General features: G+C 39.6%; 1 protein-coding gene across 2 annotated transcripts in view; it reads right to left on the minus strand.

The window, feature by feature from the left end:
- EXTL3 (exostosin like glycosyltransferase 3) overlaps positions 1-22,885 on the minus strand; it is a 151,591-nt gene that overhangs the window by 38,717 nt on the left and 89,989 nt on the right. For both annotated transcript variants that reach the window (XM_088152550.1, XM_088152549.1), the window contains one exon: positions 3,998-6,539. In XM_088152550.1, the coding sequence (XP_088008676.1) occupies positions 3,998-6,145 (2,148 nt within the window). In that variant the 5' untranslated portion in view covers positions 6,146-6,539. The remainder of the gene's footprint in view (positions 1-3,997; positions 6,540-22,885) is intronic.

The raw sequence follows: 22,885 nt of genomic DNA on the forward strand, positions 1-22,885 counted from the left end.
TTTTATATATATATATGCTTCACATAATGTATAACCATACCTGTAACAGTGCACTCTATTTTATTTCTAAAGGGTTAACTTGCTTTTGCTTTGTAAAGAGCACTGGTTTCTTCCTCCCCCCCCTTCTCTCTTTGCTGAATGCCCGATTGTCTTCGAATAAGCAATTAGCTGAGTACAAGCTGTTTGTTGTACCAAGTTTGCAACAGTTGTGAGGCCCTACATTCTAGAGATAAGAAAAATCTTGTATGCCATTCCCTTGGTAACCAGAAGAAAAAGTTACATTTAAGTTTACCTTCCTAAGAACCACCTTTCACTTGCTCAGACCGTCCCAAAAATCCCTTGTATGGGTATGAGGGGATGTACTATCTGATTACAGATTTAAATGTCTATAAAGCCTCTGATGTTTGTTTTGTGAGGTATGATTTCATCAACATCTTTTGTTAATGTGTTGATTGGGGTCACCCAGCTGTGTCTTGATCAAAATACATCTGTTATCTTAAAGAAGCCTCGTCTCAAGTCTCTTTATTTGGCTTTAGTGAGACTTGGGAAATAAAAGGTGCCATACATAATTAATCTTTTAAGCCAGTGCAGACCACCTTTTTTTCTGGCCTGGAGTTACAATTCCTTTTGTCCCCACAGTCCACTAGGAGGCAGTTTTGATGATGTGTTGATTTCACTGAAAAGCTTTTCAGCCCTTTTTTTGACCCTTTTGGTTTTAGTAGTGTTAACTACAAAATAGGTCTGTTAATACATTAATACACTGCCATTTTTGGCACATATAAAGCAAGACATTATAGTGATTTTGTCATCACATACCAGAAGCTTGGTCTGGGGGAGGGGAATGGCAATGCATGTGGGCAACAGATTATCCACTCCTGCTTTAGAAGCCAATTAATGGTTGCCATTTACATGAGTGTTGCTGAATACAAAATATTTAGCAACACTAATATAAATGCCCGTTTTCAGTGAGATAAGTATTTTATATTACTGCTCCTGGAAAAAAAAGGTTCCATTCACTGCTGTCTGACTTGAACAGTATGATTCATTAGCTAGAAACAGCAAGATGAATTTTTTCATTTAACCCAATGTCAAGTTCCTAGATGACAAAATAATAATTTTTTATTATTTTATTATTATTGGATTTTTATACACACACACACACACATTTGGTGTATAATATGTGTGTGTGTGTATAATTTTTTTCATTTAACCCAATGTCAAGTTCCTAGATGACAAAATAATAATTTTTTATTATTTTATTATTATTGGATTTTTATACACACACACACACACACACATATATTTGGTGTATAATATGTGTGTGTGTGTATATATATGTGAACTCAAGGCAGTGAACATACCTAATATTCCTGCCATCTATTTCCCCACCACAACATGTGAACCCATTGAGAGACAGTGACTGGCCCAAAGTCACCCAGCTGGCTTTCATGCCTACCCCACATTTAAGCCTTATGTAAATGTTGCCTTCTCTTACAAAATTCTGCCTTTCTCCTGTTAAAGAAAAGTTAAATCTTTGTCCTTTAATTGGTTCTCTATTCTAGAGCTCCAAAGTCCACATTCACAAGAATCCGGACTGGCTATAAAAGTACCACCATGTATAACCCAAACTTTCTCTTCTTCTCACCCAATCTCAAATTGTCCCCGAAGTAAATGGGATACTTTAAAAATAAGCACTGAATGTCTAGCTTTGCTTTTGATGGAAAGATAATTTGATGTACCTCTAAGTGCCAACAAGTATTGGGGGGAGGTACATTTGTATGCATATCTCCACACAAACCTCTTTTCCCATCCCTCTCAAATCTAGATTTGTATAACATCTACTGTTAATCCAGCATCTACAACTACCTCAACAAAAATTACAAGACATGGGCTTCAGATTTCAACAATATGAGAACTGTCATCAACAGTGAGCAAATGTCACCTACTTAGATTAAGCAGCCTGTGTCAAAAAATATTCTGGAGTAGCAAGAGGACACTGAGTATACTTCATACAATTACGTGGCACTCATTTGATATGCTATCCCATTATTCCAGAAAGATGGAAGATTGTCGATTAATCTTTCTTCTATTGAACCTCTTCCATGAAGCCTATTTATTCCTCTACCTCTCCCACCCAAAGATGAAGTTTTCATCTAATACAATTCAGGTAGATAATAATACTACAAAGATGGTACTGCTAGGAAACAGCAAGTCTAATACAAGGCCCCATCATCTAACAAGGAGCTCCAATTACATAGCAAAGGACATGTGCGGCCCTCAGAACAATGTCAGAGAGTTTAAAAGGGGCCATCCTGCTTCACTGGATGAAAAAACATATTAGAATATCTTACTTTTGCAATACCCAATAAAAATCTCCACTAGCACTCATGAAATTGTATTTTAAAATAATATTCTAGGCCTTCAAAAGCAGAATTGCTTTAATGGAAACTCTAAAATTGAAACTGGCCATCTCCCACTAAGGTACAACCTTTAGTTATCTACTGTATTTATTTAGTTAGTTACTTATCCTTTCCATTATTTGTTTAAATTCCAGCTCTTTTGCATCTTTTGAAATGTTAAACATATCCATTTAATAACATGTTTCTGTTTGGCAATTAAAAAAGCAAAACCGTTTGCCTTTGCACTGCCTTTCTGCCAGCAATTTACTGGGGAAAATGGCTTCTAATATTGTTACAACCCTAAATGTTTCTAGTGGATAAGAGGAACAGAATCTGCTGTGCCTGAAAGCTTACACTGTTGTCCACTGTCCTCCTTGATTGTGACATTCCAAGAAAAGCAATCCTGAACTTGGATGAAGCTAAAAAGCTAACCAATGAGTGACTACATGCTAAAAAACAGAGTAAGTAATCTCTGCCTCGAGGCCAATCAGAGTTCTGAGAGAAACCAGTGGGCATGTGGTCATGACTTCATTTTTCCTGGAAACTAGTGAGTGCCGTTTCTCCTTCCCTTAACTTGTACCTTGGATTTGTCTACAGTCTCTATTCTTTGAACAAGGAGTCCACAAAACGTACCTCTGAGCCTACACTATGAATGCCTCAGTGATAACGCACAAGAACTCGGAATCTAGCATTGCAATATTTTACCCAATCTTAAAAATGTTCTTCTTAAAAATGTCATTATGATCACCCATTATTTCTCAATTATCAAAATATTAAAATTCATCATATTTTTTCATGTATATTGGTCACCTCAGTAGATATTCAAGAAAGGTTAGTTGACTAATTTTATATGTTGGAGATGTAACAAATTTAAAGGAACACATACAATTTGGACTTGCTCTCCGGTTGTTCCATTTTTGTTTAATATTTATACTCTTATTCACATGGCATTGAAAAGAGAAATTAATGTTTAAAAATTTGATAGTAGTATTAAAATATGTACCAAAAATTTGGAATTTGTGATCTATGAGGAACTTTGGGTATAAGGGGCATGGGTTGTAGCAAACAAGATAATAATGCATGGCTGGAAAGAAACTACAACCTCAGATGTAACAATCTTGCACTGAAGAAATGTGTTTACTTTCAGCCTTCGAACTGGCCCTGTACAGAAGCAATGGAAACACTCAAAGGATCTGCATGACACTGTCAAGATTCCACTGGTTGTTCAAAAAATGTGTCACTTCATGATGTGATGTGTTTTATGCAAACATTGGGATGTATTCTATTTTTGTTTTTAGAAGCTTTCTTTACATATTTTTTTCTTTTCTTTTTTTGTACTTTAGCATATAAAACAATAAACATTAAAGAAAAATGAGGGACACATTACATCCAGGCTTTCACTGTAACTCAAAAACTCATATTTTAATTGAGTGTTCTAGACAGTCTCTGGATCTTTTAGTTTGCTTTGCTCTAAAATTCATAAAAACATCTGCAAATTAGGAACAGCTTATGGCACAACTGAAGACCAGTATTTTATATCAATAGTGACTTGAGTTTTCTCTTAGGAATAAAACAGGAAATATCTGAATATGACTTACCACAATTGGAACACCAATGTCTGGCCAAAGGAGATCTTCTGATGGAAGCTTGGGGGAATTCCAGACCACTACAACTTTATTTAAGTAAGGGAGACCATTGAGCCTCTCTAAGGAGTTCATTAAGACTTCCTCTCGCTCATAGGTTAACATGACTACCGTAAACTGCTCCCTGGGAACATTGCCACCCAATGAAGCTTGGAACTCCTTCCCAGAGCCACCAGCTCCACCACCAATGGGTCGAAATCCAGTGCCTGACCCTAGAAACTTGGCTTCTGAGGGTAGAACAGGATCAAAGGGCGTGTGAGGAAAGAGGTGGAAAGGACCAGGAGCTGAGTTCCAGTTTCTGTAAATATCCATTGCTGTGAGAGTAAAATTGCGTAAGTATTTAGGAGATGAGTAAGGTGGTTCTGTTTCTACTGGCCCCAAATCTAAATCCCCATTGTCCGCCATATTGGGATCTGTGCCAGCAGCTTTGCCAGACCGGTGAGGGATCTCCACCGCCATTTCCTCTCGAATGGGAACAGCTGGAATTTGGATTCGAGTCCTTATGACAGCCAAGACTGTGCTAAAAACACTGTCTGAAGTGGAAAAGTAGGTTTCCCATAGGAAGCGGCCCTGCCTCCTCATGGCCAAGAGGTCATTGTCAGAAATACTCCTTAGAAGGAAGTGCACTTCTGTAATACGTGGCTTTGGTATAATTAAGGCCGCCTCATTCCACCGAATTACATCATGGTAAGGCAGTTGGACTTGCTCTCCCAGGATGACTGGAATAGCACCTACTTCTAGAGCCTCAAACAGTCTCATTGCACAGCCAGCAGAGATCATAAGATGGGTATCCCCCGGAGTGATTATCAGTGCAAAAGTAGATAATTTCAGTAGCTCTAGTCTGTCTTCCCTTTCTCCACAAAGAGCCCACTCAGTGGGCAGACTTGCCTTTGGCTGATTCTTACATGTAAATTCCACCAAGACAAAGTCCAATTTGCTGTCTTGGACAGCCTTTAATGTGGTAATAATCCTATCATCATAGTCTGCTGGTGCATTTCCTTCAATCTCTTCTTCAAATGATCGCACTTCTTGTAAGCTGGATCGGAGAGATTCAACCTTCTCCCCTTGGAAACTGAATAAGTATTTTCTCTTCACTGGCACCTGGGGTGGGATCTCTAGGAAGTTAGGTTCAGACATGGCATGGACAAGAGGAGATACTACAATGTCAAAACCTGGACGATACTGTACATCATAAAAGGTGGACTGGGCAATCATGGCCCTCCCCGTACTGACATTATAAAGAAAGTTTTGAGTTTCCGACTTCCTGGATAAGTTAATAATGAGGTGGTTATGTCCATCTGTCCTCCAATATGGCAGAGCGTGCAACTGTTGCTCTAATTCAGTAGGTTTTGGCATTACAGGTTCCTGCATTTCCCCTACTAGGATAATGTAGAGACAGGCAATGTTCGCATTTTCAGTAACATATACATTAGTTCTGACAGTGGATTCAAAGGCTTGCTTAATTAAAGGATCTAATGAGCTCCCAAAATTGAACTGGTCACTGTTGTAGACATATACTGGGAAACCAGAGGTTAGCGGACAACGTGAATAGTCAAAGCAATTATGCAGCCGGCAGTTTCTATTGGATTTTGGCAAGGGAAAGCTAGAGTCATCTTTGTCTGGTAGCAGCCGAATCGGCAGTGAAAGCTTGGGCTGGTTCTGAGCCATCAGCTCTTTATATGAATGCTCTGTTTGGCTGATAACATTCTTCAGCTGCAGAAGATCCTGCTTCGCGTTTTCAATGCTTTTCTTGCAGGCTTCAATCTTGAGATTCAGCTTGGCAATCTCACTGTTCAGCTCCTGCCGCTTAGCTTCCAATTGGAGCAGCTCTTCGCTCACCGACTCTCGAATTCGGCATAAATCCTCAACATGCTTCACCTCACAAAGTTCATTGCCTATGCGGGGACCAAAGATGCGCTTGCCAGCATCATCTACATCATCTATGGTGGTTAAGTAGTAATGGGCAATGAGGGGAAAGAAGACCAGGATAATGAATAACGTGAAGCTAAGCCAAGTGAGTCGAATCCGACTAGACCATCGTAGCATCCAAGGTTGGCCTCCATTCCCTACTCCCCCATTCCGCAACATTGTATACCCAGTCATGAGTCCCAAGGTTGATGCCACACCTCTATCACGTGGGATCAGTAGCCATACCCAAAACAGTTTGTATCCCAAAGTCTCCAGAAGGAAATACTATTGTGCCTGTTTGACAAAGGGCCAATAGAATGGAAATTTCATCTTCTTCTTGGGATGAAGGATACAACTTCTGATTTGACAGGAACCAACGATCAGTTAACTGGACATTGCAAGGCGAGAGAGAACAGGATTGACATGGCAATCAGAAGTCTTCTCTGGGGCAGACACACACAAAAGGAGCACTCCAAAGTTTACTGTTACTTTCCACATTCTGAATTAGCATCCAGTGAACAAGGCAAGCAAGAAGAATCCCACGCTATGAGTATCCCTCGCCGTCATCATGCTGCCGGTGTCCACTAGCCTAAAAAACAACAATAATATATCAGATCATACAAGCAGTGAAGGTTTCATTAACCTCTGAAAATAGAGGCCATTTTTTCGAACAGCAAAGCAGCAATAAGAGCATACTGCTCTACCTGCTACCTTTACAAAACGATGCTGATCAGAAACTGTCTGGAATGTAGGTCTGATGTTAGTGTCTCTGTGCAAAACAGATATAATCTTTCTGATATAAAATGTACAAACATATAAATACTAAATCTATACTGTTTGAACATAAAATCAAGGTGGGCCTTGATATCAATCAACTTTATTTATCTTTGGCAAAAGATTAGGAAGCAACTATGACAATGGTTGGGCAAGAACAAGTTTCTGAGTTTCTCAAGTAGAATTTAAGAACCATATTAACAAAAAGCTTTTATCTCCAAGTATTTCTGTTCTTACTCCTTCATGGACAAGAGATTTCTGATGTAATTTCTACCAATGACATAAAGGGAACTGGCTGGGGATAGAAATTAATCTTACCTGAGAAAAAAATCAGCTGCACTAATGGAAGGTAGCAGATTTAAGAGGCTGAAAGATTTTCCTCACACATCGTAATTGGCTTACAGAATTTATTGCAAGTCACAATGAAATAAAACATTTTGTTAAAAAGAGGAACAAACAAAGGGAGGATGAAATGTCTGCTCGATGGTATTAGTAGTCTCACATTTAAACAGAAAGGATACCTAAGAGATCTATTCTTGGTGGCATCCCTTCAGTGCTAGAAATGTTTCTTCCCTCGCACCTGGCTTTCCCACCTTAGGGCACTCCAAATATGCAGTTTAATAAATGCAGAGGGGTGCAAGAAAGATTGCCTTAGTAGTTCATGAGCATTCAGGCCTGGACACCTGCCAAAAGTATTATAATACCATCTTTATTGGGATTGGCGTTTAAATCACAAAAAGCTACAATTCTTCTTACTTAAAAAAAAAAAGAGTTTTGTTGCTTCGGCTAATACAAGAATGTGAAGAGAAGATAAAAATACTCAGCCACATTGGAATGAATACCAGTGAAGTCGTTTACAAACACACTGCCCCCATTCATTCATAATGCCACCAAGCAAAGGGCATCAACATAAATTTCACAAGGAAAAAGTGAGATACAGTCCTGCAAAAACAGGAAGAAACAACCATGGATTTTTAGCTATGTAGGTTATAGGGATGGATGTGTGCAGGATTTTTTTTTTTTTTTTGGTGCCTCCAAGTCAGTCTTGACTCCTGGCTACTACCTGGACAAGTTCATGCAGTTTCCTTGGCAACGTTCTTCAGAAGTCAGTTGCCATTGCCTTCTTCTTGTAGGGCTGAGAGAGAGGGACTGGCCCAAGGTCACGCAGCTGGCTTCATGTCTAAGGCAGGACTAGAACTCACAGTTTACCAGATTCCAGCCTGGTGCCTCAAACCACTACACCAAACTGGCTCTCAAAAAATAGATATACCTCTGTTGAAAACACATTAGCACATAGACCTGTATTATTATGCTGATATAAGCATTAATAGGTATTACTATGCTGGTATTATGCTGTCCAACTGTTAAATCTTCAAAGTAATATATTATCATTGTGCCACTGGATCCTATTGCCACCCCTAGGCTGTATGAAATTTATTGGATGCAGAATATATGCAGCAACTAACTACTTAAGCTAAGACAAAGGTTCCAAAACATGCTTTGTAAAAATGTATATAATTTATAGCATCTGAGCTCCTGCCAGGAGAGGAGGAGATTCCAGGAGAAGAAGTATGTCCAAATCTAACCTCTGTGTCCCTTTTTACTCCCCTCCCTCTTTCCTCTACCATTTCTATGTCTGGACCAAATACTGTCAAGGTTTATCTCATACTGACTATCCTTGTTGAACTGTTCTTTTTTCTCTCTTCTTCTATACTGTACCATGTTTCTCAATCCCAGCTGGCTGGGAATTCTGAGAGTTGAAGTCCACATAACTTAAAGTTCCTGAGATTGAGAAACACTGTTCTAGCATGTCTTCTCTATTTATACCACAATCTTGTTTTTATTTTTGCAATTCTGTGCAAAACCTGGCAGTTTTAAATTATTTATATGATCAGCAAGTAAGATAATTTGATTGAAATGGAAAATATGTATTCATGTACCTTGTGGAAGGCATAAGAATACTACAACAATATGGATCATCCAGTTATATTAAAAAATGGGTGATTCAGGACAGAGAAGAGGAAGAGAGCATGACCCAGAGCAGATAGCAAATTCCATAATCTTAATTATCACAAGATTTAGTGACAGCCATCACTATGCATGGTCAAGAAAGAATTAGACAAAATCACAGAGGATAAGGCAATATATTACTTTCAGTATGAGTGATTTTACAATATCAATTTACTGGGAACAACAATTGGAGCAAACCAATATTTTCATTCTTGCTGGTAGGCTTCCTGTAGTCCTCAAGTTAGTCACTGTAGGAACAAAATAGTGGAATACTGGAGTTTTATGTTTTTATCTTAGGATAGACATTTCCCTTTCTGTAATGAAGAAGGGAAAAGCCTATCATCCAAAATGGTAGTTCTATCTGCAATTTTTAACAGCTGTTAAAAATAGTGCAATAAGACAATACAAAATTAAGTCTAAAATCTAGTAAGCCTTGTAAAAAGCTTCCTAGAGACAAAGCCTTCTCAGTGGCTATGTCTCAGTGCTGAAGTCCTGTAATGTATAAAAGTGCCTGCCTCCAAAATTTATGCATAAGTAAAAATTACTGTATTTTCCTGGGCTTTCAAGGTTTTATTATTTGTTTTTAGCAGCTTCCAGTTATTTGGCTTTTAAAGATTCCAGTGTTGCTAAAATGTACTGCACTGTGTGATTGTTTTATTAAAGTTGTTTTAAATTATTATAACAATTTAATTTAAAACTATAATAATTTAAAACAATTAATCAACCTGGTAATCCTATATCTGAAAGGTGGGACAAAAATATTTGAAATAAGGATTCCAATATTTCCCTACTTCTGCTAGAATATTTTGCTTAAATCTCTATTTTTGTGCTGTTTCCACATCCAAGACAGATAAAAGAGGATCTCTTTTTATGGTTGTATTACTGTGGGCAAAAACAGCTTTTGGATTTTAAATTGCTTTATGTGACTAATCTTGAGCAGAAAACCACAAAGCAAAAATTTTAAAGCAGCCCTTGGAGAATTTTCCAGTCGTGAGATGCCAGATTTCATAATGCTGACACATGTTTTGTGTTGCAAAGATGAGCCAAGATATGCATCATGTCTTGGAAATGAGGATCCAAAAACTGCCTGTTTGCTTTTCAAAAGGTTCATTCTTAGCTAGTAAAAGCTTTCTTGAGACCACAAAAGGATAATGTTGGCCAAGCAAGAAAAATGGCTTAGATTCCTACTTCTAATATCATCTTAAATGAACAACATATATAAATGCTGAGCTTCAGCAAAAAGACATTTTAATTATTTTATGGATTTATCTAGCATGTGTCTATTAATACAGTGCAGATTCTAAATTAATAGGCATAATTGTGGCTGAAAATGTTTAGAAGTTATATATAAATACTGGGACTTCTCACCCTGCTATTTTGTCCTACCATTCAAATAATAATAAATGTGAACTAAGACAAACATCTTCATCCAAAAATAGAGTCCACTCTATTATCTTTCTGTCTAAAATATACAGAGAGGCATGAAATTCTGATGGTCAAATATGTAACACAGAACTACCATACATTTGCTCACAATCACTTCATCATCTAGTGATTATGTGAACAATTCCACCTTGATATTTTTGCCTGAATTTATTTATTTATTTAAAAGATGGTGCACCCAGAACTGCATGCCACTGCATTCTGGACCAGTTGTAATTTCCAGATGATCTTCAAGGGCAGCCCCATGTGGAGTGTGTTGCAGTAATCCAACCGGGAAGTGACCAGGCCATGAGTGACCATGAGCAAGACCTCCAGGTCCAGGAAAGGGCACAACTGGTACACAAGATGAATCTGTGCAAAGGCCCCCTCTAGCCATGGCTGCCACCTGCTCCTCAAAAAGGAGCCGGGAGACCAGGAGGAGCCCCAAACTGCACACCAACTCTGTCCAGGGGAATGCAACCCTGGCAAGAGTCAAAGATGGTATCAAAGATGGTATCTCACCAGTCCCATGAGGATCAAAATCCCAGAGCTATTCCAGCTTGCTATGGTTGAGTCAAAGCCAGTTCCTCCCCATCCCAACTCTTACACCCTTCAGGCACTGGGCCAACACAGGGACAGCGGTGCTTGGTAGCCAGGGCTAAAGATGTGTAACTGAGTATCCTCTGTATGCTGATCATACTGCATCCCATGACCTCACCCAGCGGTTTCATGTAGATATTAAATAGGAGAGGGGAGAGATCAGAGCCCTGAGGCATCCAACATAAAAGAGGCCAAGGGGTGAACCTCTCCATTCCTGACGAACACTGACTGAAAGAAGGGGGAGAACCACTGCAAAACAATGCCCCCCACTCCTAATCCCCAGAGCCAGTCCAGTAGGATACCATGGTTGATGGTGTCAAAAGCCACTGAGAAATCCAGGAGGGCCAGGACAGATGTACCAACCCTATCCAGAGCCCTCCACAGGTCATCCACAACTATGACCAATTTATATCCCTGCTTTATTCCCCAAACTACTATGACTGGTGAAAGCTAAGTTCAATGTGTAAAATATTTCATTAAAATCCAATTCGAATGACTGAAAAAGCATAAGTCGACATCTTGTCCTGGTGTCTGGAGGCTGTGGGAGCATGGATGGGATGCAATGGGTTTCAGCTCCTGTAGCAAAACTCAGTGGCTTTGGATTTCTGGACCTTCTGATGCCAAAGATCTTCCACCTTTGGTTTTAGGTGGGGTGGCACTGCCTCAGACAGACCCAGTGTGCAATCTGGGGGTCCTCCTGGACTCACAGCTGTGGCCAGGAGACTCTTTGGGCTGTGTGCCAGTTGTGCCTGTTCCTGAACCAGGAGGCCCTGCTCCCTGCCACTCATGCCCTCATGACCTCCTGCCTGGACTACTGCAACATGCTCTACAAGGGGCTGCCCTTAAAGAGAATTCAGAAGCTACAACTGGTACACATTTCGGCACATGTAACTTTCAGGTGCAATTCAAGGTGCTGGTCGTCACCTTTAAAACCCTTCATGGTTTGGGACCAGGTTATTTAAGGAACTGTCTCTCCTCAATTGTTTCTACCCATCCTATTCAGTCTGGCAGGATGGGTATGCTCCAGGTCCCATCAGCAAAGGAATGTTAGCTGGCAGGGCCCAGAAGACAAGCCTTTTCTACCATGGTGTCTGCCCCCAGAACACTCTTCCTCCAAAAATTAGGTTGGCCCAACCCTGCTGGCCTTTTATAAGGCCTTAAAGACCTGGCTTTGTGCCTGGGCCTGGGGCCCCAGGTGTGTAAAGGGACCTGTCTCCTGGTTATGTTAATTATTGCTATATTTCTCTTGGTTATTATGTATTTTAGTTTCTGTAGTTGTGATTGTAATTGTTTTAACTTTTGTTTTAAATATTGTTCACTGCCAAGAGTCACTTGCTGAGATGGGCGGCTATATAAATTGACTAAAAGTAGGTAGGTAGGTAGGTGGATGGATGGATGGATGGATGGATGGATGGATAGATAGATAGATAGATAGATAGATAGATAGATAGATAGATAGATAGATAGATAGATTCCTAATCACTTATCAAAAGTGTCCTAAACCCCTCTCTTGCAAGGCTTCTAAGAAAGGGTCAGACTTGGGGAAAACCCCTAGCCAATTCCACAGCAGTGATTCACATACTTTGAATGTCCTTCTCCAGTTGGCACTGAAACTTGGAAACAGGCACTGCCAACACTCTCATCTTTCAGACAAACAAATCAGCCAAAGGAACCTGCTAGACTTCCTACCCACAGTGGCCCAGAACCCACAGTGGCTCCTCTACAGGGAAACCAGTGGGCTTCCTTGTGCAGTTGGTTGGCCACTGTGAGAACAGATAGCTGGACTAGATGGGCCAGGGCTTATGTTTTTATGTTCTAACACTAATTGTTGCAGTTCCAACATAGTCACCAAAAACTAAATTTTGTGTATTTAATAATGAGGCATAAAGCTCTTCTGAACCACTGGTGTGAGCTGGAAACATTACTTTTCTGAACAGTTTCTGGCTGGAGAAGACAATCATGGAACAACCCAGCGATAACTTTTTAACAAAAGCATATACAAGTAGTCCCCGGATTAAGAACGCCCGGGTTACAGATGACCCATAGTTAAGAACAGAGCCTATTTTAGCAAAATTCGAGTTACATACGCAATGATTTGAGTTAAATACACAATGGTTCAAGTTCATTACACAATACTACTTATCCAGTATTATAAAATAACACTGTTCCAGCTCGCACACAAATTTAAGAACTTGTTCTTAAACTGGGGACTACCTGTGTATCTCTTAAACTTCCTCTCTTGGGGACCCCTGCTGTTAATCTACTGGATCTTAGATCTGGAAGTTCTTCAAGTCAGCAAATGATGTGCAACCATCAACAACAAATTTTACTTTTTAATCTGAGAACCTGGTTTGGACAACTGACTCAGCAAAATAACCCATTTCAAAAAAGATGTATTTTTGAGGTGCAATTTTTGGAAATATGGGACTCAGGAAACTGTCTGATATCAATTACCATATCCAGCACAGTACTGTCTAATGTAAACCATAGTGGTTCCCCAGGATTTCAGGCAGAGAAGGAAATTTTCATACCTACCAAGTTTCTTTTTAACAGCAGATGTCACAGACTGAGGGATCTTCTGAAGATGCTTCTATCAAGAGGAACCCAAACATGAGAATATCTCCAACTCAAGCTAAGCTATGGTGCTATGTTTTGAGTTGTTTCGCCACTCAAACAAATGCATTACACTTGAAATGGCATTGCCAATTACAGGTGCAACGGATTATAATTATTATAATTATACTTTCATCCCACTTTTAAAATATATATTTGGTCAACTTAAGGTAGCAAACATACTTAATTCTCCTGCCCCCTATTTCCCCCACAACGAGCACCCTGTGATATGGATTGGACTGGGAGAGAGTGACTGGTCCAGAGTCATCCAGCCGGCTTTCATGCCTAAGGCAGGTCTAGAACTCACGTCTCCTGCTTTCTAGGTCAACACCTTAACCACTATACCAAACTGGCTCTCTCTGTCTGAAAAACTTTATATGGAATGGAATGAACTGATGGCGAGTATCTGCAAGGTACAAAAATGGCAACATTTCCCAGATGTGAGTTCTACATCCAGTTTTTGACAAAACATAGTATCCTCCCATTTGTGAATCACAGCAACCAGTATTGAGAAAGTAGAGATTCTAGTACTGATAATGTCCCACTGTTATAACTATGATCTATGGATAGGCTTATCTACACAAAATTAACTTTTGACCATAGCAAAATAGATGAGGTCAACTACAGATAAATGGTTTTAAAATAGATTTATTTTATGTTTTTAATATTATTTTTCCCTTCTAAGTCTGTTCTTGAGCTTTAATATGTCTTCATATACCTACAGCTACAGAATAAGGGCATTTAAGAGAAAAGCAAAGAGTCTGCACATCTATACACCCTTCAAAAGGTAGTGGGGGGTGGTGTTGTACATTACTGCAGTACTATAGAATAAACATCAGGAGAGACTGTTAAACCATCCTTTGGAAGCCAGGAGAGCAAGAAAGTTGCTAAAAGGATGGCCAACTCCGCTGCTCTATCTAGAAGCCATCTCAGTCTATTACCCTTTCATTTTCTGCCTTGTACCTCAGACTCTTCAGTAAGAGCTCATCAGCAAACTATTAAAGAGCTTTATACAAAGCTCTTCTAATAGAGCACTAATTCCATACCAGCCATCTTTGCTGTCTCTAAATAGGAAGCTAATTTTATATAATGGCCTTCAGAACTAGTCACAAAAGGCATGCAAGATGTTCTTGCCTTTAAAAATTAGACCAGCGTATTCTCCATTTATGGCAACTGTGGTGTGGTGGGGAAGAGATGTGTCAGATGACTCATGCACAGATCAAATCAAATCAAATCTTTATTATGGTCATAAACTAGCATAATCAGGTTCTGCTCAGGCTTTAAAACCCTAAGTTTTAAATCCTAGACTTATCCATGAATCCTAGAAAGAGAAGAATGGCCATTTTTATTCAGTAACATTGCAAATAATATGAAGAGAGAGCATCAATCTACTGCTCTTGGTTGGGGAACTGTGGGAAGTTCAAGCTAAGAAATTTGCATCACTCCAGAAGGAGTCTGGATCTGAGTGAATCTCTGAGATTATCGACTTTCCATTATTTTAACAAACTCACCTTCTTCTACCAGTTACCCCAATCTGCCACCTGATTAGACTGTGTTTCTCATTTCTGACATGTTGTTGCTTCTTCCAAAATGTTTTGTTGGAGCCCCACACTGTGGAACACGCTGCTCCAGAGATATGCATGGCCCCTACCCTTCTGACATTTCAAAAGACATTTGACCATTCTTTTTCAATGAGCATTTTAGCCAGGATGAAGATTCTGAGTTGCCATTTTACTTTTTAATGAAACGCCATTTTACTTTTTAATGAAATATTGGATTGATTGTAATTGTTCCTTATGTGTAGAGTCTTACTGTAAAGTAAGTAAGAAGTAAAGTTGAATCCTGCTTCTTCTGACCCCACTAGACTGAGAATTGCTCTACTTCTGCACTCTAGTATCTAATGGTTTGGAAACAAACTTTTGCTGGACCCACCCCAACAGCAACAGGAGAACAACTCTGGGGTCTTTGAAGCTATTGAGCAGATTAGAGATCTAATATTTGATGCAAATCATTTGGGTTCTCAGTGAACAAGTGGGCATGGATGGAGGAGGTGATGCTGTAGCAATTATTTTATTCTGTTGTTCCCTTTTATCTAGTAACTACCAGAAGGTAACCCAGGATGTAAGAGCTCTATCTCTGGATTTAGAGGAGAGGATGCCATGTAAGGCACTCATTAGAAGATAGGAGATGGCAGCAAGAACTACCAAGAGTTTTACTTCAAGAGACGATGTGAAGACCCACGGGACTTTTTGGAGAGGAGGTTTAAAACTTCCCTTACTCTTTTACCCTACCAGCTCCACCAAGCTACTAACATAGATTAGAGTCCTTAAGAAATTTCCATGCCCTTTAGAAAATCTGTGCCAATTACGATCACTAATTTGTTTTAGATAAACACAATTTAATACATGCAAGCTAAAACTGGACAGAATAAGAGATTACATAAGTGTTCATCCAGATTTTTTTTTGATTTTTTTTATCCCACCTTTATTATTTTAATAAATAAGTCAGCAAGTGTCAGGCCTAGCCCAAGGAACTCCAAGAGACAATGCCAATTCAGTCCAGCTATGTTTATTAGCTACAACCTCTAGCAAGAATCTTCCCAGACTAAAACCCCAGTTCCCAAAGTCCTCCAGCCACAACAGTGTGAATTCCTCAGGGAGGTGCCAGTCTCATCCTCTTGTTCCTCCCACGCGGTTCTGGTGAGCTAAGAAAATGTTTATCTCCCTGAGCTTGGCCTTCATAATTCCATTCCATCACAGCAAGCATATCTAATACTCCTGCCCACTTGGTTATATGGAAGTGCGAGTTATAAAAATAAGCTGAATACAGTGAGAATTGGGTTACTTAAGAAGTATGTGTGGTAAAACAAGAAGAAAGAGGGTCAAGAATGAACTGATACTGAATTAACATGGATTGACTACAAAAGTCAGTGACTAGTATGAGAGAAGTACTTTGTGGTGGTTTGGTTACATAGAGTGAATGAGGATTGAGCAACAAAACAAATGTATGAAGGAAGAACAAGTGACCTGAAAAGAAAGTGAAAACTGAAAAACATTGTGGTTGGATGGAGCTGATGAGATCCTCAAAAAGAGAAAGGTCAGAAGTTTAAAGAACAAATGTATGAATGTATAGCTGTAGTGGAAGTTTGCAATGATAGAAAAGCATAAAGAGGTACAAGGAATGCTGTTGTTATAAACGAGGTATATTTTCTTTCCTTTCTTTTCATGCATTTAACTTCTTTTGCTTACTATTTAACTTTGTGGTAATTACCAAGAGACAGGATAAATTTGTCAAAAGCAGAACTTGCTAGAGTCATCCTACCTCATTTTTTGAAAGAGTAACTTCCTTAACATACTGTCGGAATGTTGTAGAAATAATATATACCTTAACGTCAGCAAAACATTTAACGAAGTACCCATGAGATATTGATTAGGAAACTAGTTCAGCAAGAGCTAAATGACATGACAAAATAAGTTTATAGCTGACTTAATAATTGCATTCAATGGATCCTTATCAAACTGTAGAGAAAAATAGAGTACCACAAGCTTCAGTCCTCTACTCTTCAATATTTTCATTAATGATATGAAGGGTTGATTGAATGCTCATCAAATCTGCACATAATACAAAATTGGGTAAGATAGCTAGTACCTCAGAAGAACAGAAATGATATTCAAAATGTTCTTGACAGAATGGAGAAATAGGCTGAAAGTGCCAAAAGATAAATGCAAAATTCTTCATTTATGAAACAAAAATCAAATGCACATAGGATGGGGAAATACCTGGCTTTGCTAAAAGTCTGGACCAAATCCAGATTTTGGAAGAACCTAAACAAACATTTCAAAAGACCACTTCAACCAGATGTTGTCTCCACACTTCTCCTCCTTATCCAGGAGTGAAAGGAACAGCAATAGTTGTTATCACTTATCCTCATTAACGGCCACTTCTATATATCCTGGCTAGTCCCTGACTCACATCCTAGGCTACTAGACTACTAACTGCTTGGTCTCCTTTCTATAGGCTGAAGCTGTTCCTCCCACTCCCTTTCATCTGCTAGCTAGATGGATGATCCAGCAAACTACAACAGTAGCAGCTCACTCTCACTTATCTTACTTTCCCAGGCAGCAGCTGCTTTTAGTTAATCTGCAAGATTGTTTGCTAGATTGCCCATCAGTGCAGCTGAATGATCAGCAATAGAAGGTGGGCCTTGAGGAGTGAAAGGAGGATCCCTTCTATGGCTGCTCTCCCAACAGACACTGTTCCTAGCTTCTTCACTGATCCTTGTCTCATCTGCTGGATAATACAGAGCAGCAGCAACCACTCCATCTTGAATCTGCAGTCAGGGAAGGAAGTAGTCAACCAGCACCTGCACAGCAGAGCAGCAGCAGAAGTTCCATCAATCACCAAATCACGTTTGTCCACTCAGACAAAAAAGCAATAATGAGTGCTGAGATGTTCTGGCTTCCCTCATTATTACACTTGTTACCTGACTGGACTATTAGCAATAACCCGAGGCAGCAAATGATTGGACTATTAGCAGTCCTACCATTCAGGCTGGTCTAGATAGAGTGAGAAGAGTTGCTTTTATTGTCATAGGCTGCAATGGAATGCTAAGTGAGGTGTCAGATCCCCCAGAGACAGGCCCAGTCCTCCACAGGATGAGCTCTGCGTAGCAGCCAAAATGGCAATTACTCCTCTTCTTTTGTAGCCAGCAGTGGGTCATCCTGAAATGGGAACCCAAGGACATCTGACTTTTTTTTTTTAGATTTTTTTATCTGCCTTTATTATTTTTATAAATAACTCACAATGGCAAACATACCTAATACTCCTTCCTCCTCCTATTTTCCCCACAACAATAACCCTGTGATGTGGGTTGGGCTGAGAGAGAATGACTGGCCCAAAGTCACCCAGCCAGCTTTCATGCCTACATTGGGACTAGACTTTCTGTCTGCCCTGTATTTAGAAAATGTTAATGCCACTTCAGTTGACTGATAAACCATCCAACCCCAGCATCTCTTTTTTGTGTAGACTGAGCTTTAATTTGTTATTCTTCATCCAGCCCATAATTAATTCCAGGCACCATCATATGCTAAGAAAGGAAACAAAATCACACCAGGGAAATAGAAGGATTACTTGATATAATTTTTCTGTAGTGACAGATGATTACTAGTAATACTGGCCTTTATTTATGTAAATCTGGGAGCTAAAAGCTTGCTGAATTCTGCTTTAGCACAATGCATTTACACAGATGGTAGCTACATCCCCAAGCCCTTGGTAAACAGAGATCTCTGCTAGGCATGATCAATCACCTACTAATAAAAGCAACTTGCACCCAGTAGAGGGCAGTGACGTTCACATAACAACTATAGTCCAGTGCCTGAGAAGTAATGGAGGTTATTAACTTTATACAAGCTACACAGGACAACAATCTAAATCACATAATGTTCTTGCAACAGGCAATTCAGTTGTTCCAAATGAGCAGTCACCTGAACAACTGCAGCACAGTGGGAAACACAGATGGGGAAAAACAAAAATCAATAGACTCCAATTATGAAGTCCAGTAAAAGTAGAGCTTAAAACCACCTCTCTTTGCTAATATCTTCACATATTTTGTAGAATCTTCCCACAGGTGAAATATGGTATTAACAAAGCTTGCTGTGACCTCTGCAATTATGCCAAACTATGATGATTTAAGTGTGCTTCAAGAGACAACGCTGACCTCAGAATGAAGTGATAACCTTGACAACCCAAGAAATGCTGTTAACCAAGCTAGTCTTATTAATGTTTAAAACATCAGTGTTGAATAAGGGTGCTCAAATGCTGCCAACTTGATCAATTATTTAAAAATATAGAGAAAACCTATAGGAGATCCTACATTACTACTGGGGCCACATCACTCAATCAAGGAATCATAGTTAACCAAGTCAATATACTTTCTCTGGGCCTTGATCAAGTTGTTATATAGAAACCTTTTGGAGCTGAATTTCAGCCTGGCTGCAGGATCATACCAAAACTCCATCTTGTTATCCTGTTTTGCACAGCAGATCCCAGGAGGTAATGCAACTTAATAACATTCTCTGGATATTCAGAGCCAACCCTAGAAATTCCACAATGCCATTATAGCTAGTGACTACTGTTGATAGTACTTCCCCCATACATCTTCCATCTCTATGACTCTGTAGTCATGTTTTGAACGGGGAAGAAATCAACAGTAATAAGAGTTTTATTTTCAAATTGTATGTGATTGGAGGTAACTGGAAATAAAGGAATCTGCCCATTTATAGGTAGTCCTTGTTTAGCAACCACAACTGGGACTAGTAACTCAGTCGTTAAGCAAAGTGGTCGCTAAGTGAAACTGCGACTGTGCTTACGATCTTACTCAGCTTTCCTTTGCTTTACAGACCTGTGAAAGTTGTAAATGTGGGGATTGGTCGCAAAGTTACTTTTTCACCACCATCATAACTGTGAATGGTCATTAAACAAGGCAGTTGCTAAACAAGGACAACTTGTATGTCTTTGAGGCTTTCAGCATGTAATAAAATTCCTGTGCCAGCTTCTGGGTAACGCTCCTACATACAAGGCCCACTTGTGGATCTCCCATGTACTTAAACAGGATATCTCCAGGCTGCCACTGATTAAGAAGCTTTTTAAGACTTGACTTTATGAAAAGGCTTTCAAAGTTGAGGAATTCACTGCAACACAAAATCTTAAACCAAAAAAAAAAAAAGTCTTCCAGTAAGCCAAAATGTGTCAATCTTCTGTGGCCTAAAAGAGACAAAGAGAAAATGTGATTTATCTTTAGGATATTTTGCTGCTCAGTAACAAGACAACCATTCTTCTTGCCCCAGACTCTCAGACATTAGCTATATGGAAGCCCAGCACAGAAATCCCTTGCAATTCAGTGATTGTCAGCTGGAAATTACTCAGTTCAAGATGGGTGAATCTTGTCCTAATGGCACAATCGTTTTTGAGCTATGGACCTTCTGCAATATGCTGGACAGTATGTGTAGTAAGAGTTAATGGAAGAGGTCTGGAGAAGGTAGTGGGCATGTTGAGAGTAAAAATAAGTGTATTCTTGCAGATGGGCAGTGGAGCCACAAAAGGAGGTCAAGACGACAAAAGACAGTGGAAGATAAGGAAGAAGCTGACAGTACAACATGGGGGGGGGCAATGAGGGCACTCTTAAGAGAAACCAATTTGGAATGACTTAAAATGAAAATAAAGGGAGATGGGGTAATGAAAGAGAGAAGCTGTCCTAAAAGAGCAGGGGAGGCAATTATTAGAGAAGTAACCACAATGTGCTCAAAACAAGAAGAAAACCAAATAGGAAAAATAGAACAAAAGTTATGTCTTGCCCCATCACACAGCCTGTTTACTTCAAGAAGGCTTTGCTGTTTGCTCTAGAGATCGTTTATACCCAGGGAAGGTGAAAATTGGTGGTTTTGGCACCAGCTTTTTACACACAGATTCCTAAGTGTACATTTCAACAACTCAGCAGGTGCTTGGCTTTTCCTCCAGCAAGCATTTTTCAGTTTGGCTGGAAGACAGCTTCAAGGTGAAGGCCAAAACTGCTCCCAATCCAAATGGAAAAATTAGGAGCTCTGTCCACCTGTGTTTTCAGTCGCATTTATCCCCAAGGACAAAAATAATTCACTCTCTCCCATATTGCAATGTTCACAAAGCTTTTCATTTCAATAAAGGCTTTTTCAGCTAAATATAATTAACAAAACTTCTTTTCCCCAACTCACCACCAATCCCAGTACTCTTCTTGTTTATTCCTTTTACCTTTTTTATTTCCAACTCCAAAATCATTTACTATCATTCTTGCTTAAATACCCTCCCTCTCAAAAAAAACCCAAAGGTGGGGAAGAGCTTGAGACGGAGGCTGTTGAGTACAGATCTAGACAATAAAAATCATTATTAAAAACTCTGGCTAAGCTTTGGAGCTGCTGACAATGGCTCAAAACAGCTGCACTGCCCTCTTTATTTTCAGCATCAAATGCTTGTGTCCAAAATTCACAAGGCACATATTCAGCCTCATTCTTGGCATATGGCAGTAGAACAAAATTGCCTGAAGAATCTGTTTTATTGCAGTGAAACTGCTTAGTTTAGTTTTGGAATAAAATGTACTTTAATCTTTCAGCTGCTTGTCTTTTATGAAAGACAGAGATAAGAATGGGTTTGAGAGAAAGGTGAAAGTGAGTGTGGAAGGAGAGAGAGAATGAGGAAAACTAATAAGTTCAAGTTCTTTGGTGAAATGTAATCCACTAGTCCATCCCACAGCTGTTGCTCAAAGGTGGAAGAAAGATACAAAACCACTAAAGTAGTTCTAGGGGGAGAGGGAAGAAGATGTCTGAAGCCTACCACAAATGAGAAGATGTGTTCATATTGCCCAGAATTACCAACTTTGGCTGATTACAACTCTCTTCCACCTCTTTCAAAAACACGCACACCATCTCCTGCTTAAGATGTTTCACCTAGAGACACCAAAGGCTAACCCTAGCACTTTCTGGATATAGAGCATTTGGTTTGCTGCCAAGCGGTTATGTCCATGAAGTGTATTTCCATTTTTTGGATCCACTTGTTGCTCAGAGAATGAAGCTAATTATGTCAAAACAGGCCATATCAGAAAAAGAATAATTTTCCTCAAATCACCCCAAAGTTAGGAACTGAGTCAGCAATTTTGTTCTCATCTTATAAAAGGAATTAATCACAGTCATGGGGGAAAGATCCATCAGTAACTACTAGCTCAATGGAAACTCCATGGCTGGTGCTGCATGCTATGGGACAGCAAGAAAATGCCCACTTCCAATTTGTCAGGCATTCCTAGTACAACCTAAACCGTCACATTATCATCATCACTATTCTTCAGTGTTTGAAATGGTTGAATTTTGATTTTCAACTCCTCTACATTTTCCCTGTTATGATAAACATGTTGCCAGCCCAAGAGAGGATGAGAGTCCCTAAACTGAATGTCTTTAAAAGGGAATTGGATAGATTCTTGGAGAATGGGCATACTGAAGATTCAATATAATCTCTAGACTGGAGGCAGCATGCAACAGAAGAGATATCTCCTATTTGTAAACACCCTAGAAGAATTTTGTGGGCTACTATGAGAAACCAAACAGTAGACTGAGATGGGACCCACAGGGTTGTTATTATGTTGCCACTCCCAAGCTAACTACTCTCCCCTGTGCCACAGCCCAACCACGCCATTAAATCCCACTTCTTTAAGCTAAACTACTTGGAAGCTTCAGAGACAGCCTACTCTACCTGCTCCACAAGAGTAGTTTCCCCAAAGAGTGCTAAACTAACATATAAAGGCAGCAGAAAGAAATTAACCAGCACACCTAGGTTTCTTGTCCCTTTGGGAGCTATAAAGTGTGCTACTGCATCAGAGCAGAGATTAAATTATGGATTGCAGCTACTGCCAAGTGCTGTTGGAAAGATTTTTATCCTTTAACTTAAAGTGGGTTTTTAAAAGGTCTCATCATAGTGCATTCTAAGCAGATGCAGGGA

Source organism: Python bivittatus, unplaced genomic scaffold, assembly GCF_059951505.1.
Source record: "Python bivittatus isolate LINGU-HERP-01145 unplaced genomic scaffold, Pbiv_v1 ctg000690_np1212, whole genome shotgun sequence".
Lineage (NCBI taxonomy): Eukaryota > Metazoa > Chordata > Lepidosauria > Squamata > Pythonidae > Python > Python bivittatus.